The sequence below is a fragment of the Alexandromys fortis genome, unplaced genomic scaffold, assembly GCF_014885135.2.
Source record: "Alexandromys fortis isolate MF-2015 unplaced genomic scaffold, M_Fortis_MF-2015_v1.1 scaffold_87, whole genome shotgun sequence".
Taxonomy (NCBI): Eukaryota; Metazoa; Chordata; class Mammalia; order Rodentia; family Cricetidae; genus Alexandromys; species Alexandromys fortis.
In genome coordinates, this window is record NW_026067971.1 from 6,514,170 (window position 1) to 6,521,047 (window position 6,878).

At 43.8% G+C, this 6,878-nt stretch overlaps 1 protein-coding gene across 2 annotated transcripts in view; it reads right to left on the bottom strand.

The window, feature by feature from the left end:
* Nucleotides 1-5,960: 5,960 nt before the first annotated feature.
* The window catches only part of Hfm1 (helicase for meiosis 1), a 73,142-nt gene continuing 72,224 nt past the window's right edge, over nucleotides 5,961-6,878 (bottom strand). The window contains exon 40 of one of the 2 annotated variants that reach the window (XM_050155810.1): nucleotides 5,961-6,385. In XM_050155810.1, the coding sequence (XP_050011767.1) occupies nucleotides 6,226-6,385 (160 nt within the window). In that variant the 3' untranslated portion in view covers nucleotides 5,961-6,225. The remainder of the gene's footprint in view (nucleotides 6,386-6,878) is intronic. The other variant, XM_050155808.1, reaches the window with a different exon arrangement.

A 6,878-nucleotide genomic window follows, 5' to 3' on the forward strand; every position in this document is an offset into this window, starting at 1 on the left:
TATACCTTCTGGCACGCAGCAGAGAAGCAGCCTGGCGCAGTCGCTGGGAGACGATCCCAGCAAGTCCTCTAAGTGTATTTTGCTGACATCTGACTTCCAAGGTGGCAGGAGGTCTCAGTGGGGAAACGAGCTTGCCACGTGAGCTTGGCCGCCTCTATTGACTCCTGGGACCCCGTAGGTGGGAAGAAATAACTGGCTCCTTCCTGCACGCCCCTGGCCTGCACATGCGCTGTGGCTTCCCCACGCCCGACAGCCAAAGGTGGCCATATGTAAATACATGGCACAGATCGGGAACCAAGTATGGAAGTCTCGTTTGGTACATACGGAATCATTACAGAATTTTAAAGGAGAGGCACACAGGAAGAAAAATGTGTGTTCTGTTAGAAGTCACACCCTAAATGAAGAAAAGCAGAAACACAAGGCTCCAAAGAATAACTGAGCCTGGAAAAAAAAATCAGAAGAGTGTAGAAACAACCCGGGTTCCGTGCTGGGACGACTAGTTATGTGCCAGGAATTCAGGGGCAAATAATTGAGCGTTGGAAGCGTTCTTTCTCGCCTACACCGAAGCTTTGAACTAGAGTTTCTGTGCCGTTTATTGCACCATTCAACTACTCCCCATACTTAGAACTGTACCCAATAAGAGGAGCGAAATTGAAAATTAGTTGTTTAAAAACGTTGGCATGCTATTTCAAATTAGAAAAAAATAGTAGTAAAATTATTTGGGCTTAAGGAAATGTTTCTGTGTTGGAGATGTAGCCCCAGTGCTACAGAACTTGCTTGGATGGGCTTGAAGCTCTGGATTAAGCCCCTAGGGTATATATAAGGGTAGAGTTCTAATTTCTCACCGATAAAAGGGCTTTCAGTTTCCAAGCCGATCACCACAGAAGCTCACAAAACAATCAAAGCACAGTGACACTGTCTGTGCAGTTCCTAAGGGATCAAAGCCAACTGCTGTCAACTATAACTAACTATAATTCCTTTTTATTAAAATTGTTTTATGTGTATGAGTATTTTGCCTGCACATACGTCTGTGTACCTCATGCATACCCACAGAGGCCAGAAGAGGGCACTGGATCCCCTAGAACTGGAGTTATAGATGGCTGTCAGCCACTGTGTGCATGTTGGAAACTGAACCCAGGTCCTTTGGAAGAGCAGTCAGTGCACTTAAAGGCTGAGCCATCTCTCCAGTGCCCTAATTCCCTAATTATTACATAAAAAATCATAGCTGTAACATGTATGTACAAATGCAAGCTAACACACATTTTTCTCAATCATTTGGAATGAATGGTAAGAGGTTTTTGTTTTCTGTTTGTTTGTTTGTTTGTTTGTTTGTTTTTGAGACGGGGTTTCTCTGTGTAGCCCTGGCTGGCCTGGAACTCACTCTGTAGACCAGGCTGGCCTCTAACTCACGGAGATCCGCCTGCCTCTGCCTCCTAAGGGCTGGGGTTAAAGGTGTGCACCACCACTGCCCGATGTTTCTGTGGGTTTTTGCTGAAGTATGTAAGAATCTTTAAGGGATCTGTTAGGCTAGGGGAAGTTTCAAACAGAAATAAAGATGACTCTTGTGAATTATCTGCTTTTATTATGGCAATTAAAATAGAACTCTGGAGCCCCCTAGAATTTGAGTACCCTCAAGCTTACCACGTGACTGAGGCTTGAGTATTATTAATGCAATTACACAGTTGCTGAAGAACACCTACTTTGAAAGACAAACAGAGCTGTATCCTTATAAGTAGGAAACACAAGCAGAACACAGGCACACACCTTTAAACCCAGCACCAGAAGGCAGAGGCAGGAGGATCTCTGAGTTCAAGGTCTGGCCTGCTCTGTAGAGGGAGCCCCAGGTCAGCCAGGGCTACACAGTGAGACCCTGCCCCCAAAGAACATAACAAAGTGGGAAATGCACAGAAAGCAGGAATAGTCATCGCTCTTGAGATGTGTGCTGGGTTGGATTTTCTAAAATGGCAATATTGCCTCCCTTCTTTCATGTAGGGGCTTCTTACACTTTAGTATGCACAAGATCACCAGGAGCCCTGTTAACATCCAGATTCCTTCCTCTCCTGCTCCCCGACTTAGAGGATGTTTGCTTTGTTCCACTGACCACAGCCTAGCTGAGATTCCTAGCTTTATGACCTTGCCTGATGCTAAGACCCACTTGTACTTCCCCTAACGTCTTCCCAGGTACTTTTATACTCCCGTAATGTCCTTAAATGCAGACATCAGTTAGCATCTATAGCTCCACGGGTGACTATGACCCTATGACCCCAGGCTAGGGGTTCGCAAAGAGTGGTTCCTACTATGCCTGGTAAGGATATTTCCTAGAGACAGGCTCACAATAAAGACATGATTCTACGAATGAGTATATCATGTCAAAATTTAGAACAGTTCAAGTTATTTATTTGGTTCTAGAATATAATTTCCAGAATTATTTTGTAATTAATTTTATTTATGCTAATAATAACAATTTATATGTTGTGATCATACACCAACTAACAGTTGATGAGGAGCATCCATGAGTGGTGAGATAAGTTTGAGAGGACTAGAAAGTATAGGAGTGAGGTCTAGGAACAGTATTTTTTTTTTTTTTTTTTTGGATTTTCGAGACAGGGTTTTTCCGTAGCTTTTTTGTTGTTGTTGTTTCTGTCCTGGAACTAGCTCTTGTAGTCCAGGCTGGCCTCAAACTCACAGAGATCTGCCTGCCTCTGCCTCCCGAGTGCTGGGATTAAGGGTATGCGCCCACCACCGCCTGGCTTAGGAACAGTATTTTTATGCAGATAATACATCTATTGAAGGTTTGCTTCTCAAGTCCTTATGTAATTCAAAGGAATATTCCATTATCTCCGCCTACCTCACTGTTCAGTACGCCATTTTAAAGTGTTTTTCAAAAATATCTGTGTGTGTGTGGGGTATGTGTAGTGTGTGGTGTGTGGGGGGGTGTGTTTGTGTGGGGTGTGTGTAGTGTGTGTGGTGTGTGTATGTAGTGTGTGTGTGTATGTAGTGTGCATGTGGTGTGTGTAGGGAGTGTGTGTGTGGTGTGGGGGGTGTGGTGTAGGGAGTGTGTGTATGTGTGCACCCCAACAGCTACTTTGGGGCCATCCATCTAAAAGCTTTTATGCGATGGCTACTTATTAAGTTTGTTGTCAGGGTTTCTCTGTGTTACATCCCTGGCTGTCCTGGAACTAGCTCTGTAGACCAGGCTGGCCTCTAACTCACAGAGATCAGCCTGCCTCTGCCTCCTGAGTCCCAGGATTAAAGGTGTGCACCACCACTGCCTGCTGCTCATTAAATTCTTAATACATACCTGTTAGGTGGATGCAATTATGCTAACAAGATGACAAATATAGCCCCTGAGGAACGTCTAAAATGAGGAAACGTTTGAAGACATTTAACTCTCAAATGAAACTTTTAAAAGTGTACAATGTTTTGCCTGCATGTGTATCTGTGTACCGAATGTGTGCAGTGCCGATGGAGGCAGAAGAGGCTGTTGGATCCCTTGGAACTGGATTTAGAGGTGGCTGTAAGGCCATGGAAGTGCTGGAAACCAAACCTCTGCAAGAGTAGCCAGGGCTCTTACTACCAAGTTGCCTTCAGCTCCACACAGAGATTTTATTAGCAGCTTTAACATATGATTCATTCCATGAATAAACACAAACCTGACTTGTAACTAGGAATATTTAGGGTGGTTACTCACTTTATGGAAAGAACAGCAGTAATTGGTTTCCTATAAGGGGTTAGTATAAATAACCGGTTTTCTGTTGGCGTTGCACACATTGAACACAGCAACACTTGTTCAGGAAACTCTTGTAAAATGGCACACAGCTACAACACTGTCAACTTGACATTGGTTCTTATTACTTAAGATGAGAATTTACTGTGTGAGACTTCCCTAACTGATCTGATTATAAGTATCATTTGTGCCAGGTGGGGGAGGCACATGCCTTTAATCCCAGCATTCGAGAGTCAGAGGCAGGCCAGCCTGGTCTACAGAGCGAGTTCTAGGACATCCAGGGCTACAGAGAAACCCTGTCTCCTGTCTCTAACCCCTCCACAAAAACCCATTTGATGTGCTTATTTAAACTAGAGGATTTCCTAGTCCCTCTACTGGAGGGATCCACTAGACCTGAGATAAAGCCCAGGAATTTGTATATTGAATATCCTACACATAATTGATGATAACGCATATTGAGAAACATTAGTCTACTGATTAAAGCGTGGCTTTCATTTTAAGGCCTTCACAGTACGGCATTGCTACAGTCTAAACCTTGATTGCACTGGCCTATTGTAAAACACACCTCATTATTCCCCAAACAGATACTTCCTCCTTGGCTCTGTGTTCAGGCTGTTACCTCTTTCTAGAGTGTCCATTCTTATATATTCCCTTAACAAAGTATCAGTCATTTTTTTAAGGGTCAAGTTTTAACTTCTCTCTGAAGGTCACCTTAACTTCGTAGCCAGGACCATATCCCAGTTCTTAAAACCTGGGTCACAGTCTGGTCCCTGGGTCTACAGCACAGCACCCATGGGGAAATTGTTGGGAATGAAAACCGCTTAGGAGCACTCCAGACCTAAGTCAGAAACCCTGGGCACATCACAGAGCACGCTGTCTGCAAGCCATCCCTCCAGTGACGGCGATGCACTCTATGTGCTACCTCTGCGGGCACACTTCACCCTGTCCTCTGCGGGCACACTCCACCCTGTCTTCCTTTAGCGCACTGTCCTCTGCGGGCACACTCCACCCTGTCTTCCTTTAGCGCACTGTCCTCTGCGGGCACACTCCACCCTGTCCTCTGCGGGCACACTTCACCCTGTCTTCCTTTAGCGCACTGTCCTCTGCAGATACTGCATCGTGCACAACCCGCAGGGACACGACCTGCAGGAGCATTTTATTGCTGCCAGTTTTCCAGCAGTTCAGATGACTGTTAGCATGTTTTAGCAACAGAGTATTTTTAAATTACGATGCCCACATGGCTTTAAACCCATGAGTGATGTTGTGTACTGAACAGACTGTAGCTTTTACACTCTCCAGGAAACAGCGTCACTGTCTCTGCTAGCGTGTAAACAATGAAAGAGGAGACGGTGCCTCGTCCTTTGAAGGACCAAACACAGTGCTTTTCACTAACGGCTCGCACTGAATCAAACTGCTATCTAGCAGGCCTCAGTGCACTGTTGTTCATTCTATGGATGTGAAGGACCTCCACAGGCTGTGCGTCCTGGGTTCAGACACAGACCCCAGGCTTCCTCAGCAGAGACAGACTCCTCAGCTTTGTCCAAGCTTCTGATGGAGATTAGTGCACATCCCTAATGTTTGTTAGCAATGACAATAATCATTTCACTAACAAATTCCTCTTCTTTTCTTCTCTGGCCTCTATATTTTTATGCTTAGAGACACATCACAGTTATAAAATTTCTTAAGTTGTTTCATCTTTTGCCCTGGTAAAGCCGATAAACATGGCTGCAGAGATGGTGTGGCGGCTGAGTACCTTGTGCTCTTGCAGAGAACCAGGGCCAGTTCCCAGCACCCACATGACAGCCCACAGCCATCTGTGACTGCAGTTCCCAGCACCCACATGAGGGCCCACAGCCATCTGTGACTCCAGTTCCCAGCAACCACATGACGGCCCACAGCCACCTGTGACTGCAGTTCCCAGCACCCACATGAGGGCCCACAGCCATCTGTGACTCCAGTTCCAGGGGATCCAGTGCAGCCTATGGCTTCTGTGAGCTCCTGCACTCACATGGTGCACATAATCTCATCTAGGATCACACATATGCACATAAATAAATAAAAAAAATAAAACCTTAAAAACAAGGCAAATTAAACAATAATCCATACCAATTAACATTTCATTTATTACTGCTCAAAATGGAATAACATTTTCAAAAGCTGAACTCTTGAAAGCCCAGAGAGAGGACAGGACACATGAGAACGCGTTCGTGATACGCTGCACACTGAGCAGACTCACAGCTTTATGTCGCTCTCAGACACCTTTCTTAAGAAATAAAACATGAAACCTTAGTTTCTATTAATATTGATTTAATAAAAATTACTTATGATAATTACCAGTTTTCTGAAGCAAAACTATTCTTCAAGAATTTATAACAGAAATAAAAATACATCAGTTCACATATTGTGTTATAAGAAAGTCAAGAAATGGATCAAATTTAAGAGAAAAATTTTGAATGGTTTTCAATTATTTTTAAAAATAAAAAAGCATTCTTTGGGGATTAGACATGTTTTACTTGGCTTATTAACAAAATAATTACTTCTTTTTCTTTTCTTCTTTTCTTTCTTTCTTTTTTTTTTTTTTTTTTTTTTTTTAAAATATCCCTAAATATTCCCAGAAGAGCCTTCATTTCTTCAGCTGCATCGTCAGGATAATACTTACTGGAGGGAAAAGCAAATGTAAAAGTGATTTTGTGTGTGTGTGTGTGTGTGTGTGTGTGTGTAAGCCAGCTTATTTTAGAACACAGAGTAAGTAGCGTAACATTACAGTGTGGGTAAGAGTGAAGACTGCTGTCAAGCTAACACAACAAACATACTTAGTATGATTACCTTGGCTGTGGGTAAAAGTTGACAAGAGACTGTACACTGCAAAGGGTAAGGAACAAACCTCTTAATAATTATTTCTTTAACTACATTAGGAAGTAAAGCTACTCAATAAAAGCGTGAGCAGGTTTCTAAGCTCGGACTCTCCACGGAGAGAGAAACTGCTGCAGAGATTCCCTTAAAAAAAGGTCAGCAGTAGCAGGGTGGTGGTGCACGCCTTTAATCCCAGCGCTCAGGAGGCAGAGGCAGGCGGATCTCTGTGAGTTCGAGACCAGCCTGGTCTACAAGAGCTAGTTCCAGAACAGGTTCCAAAGCAACAGAAACACCCTGT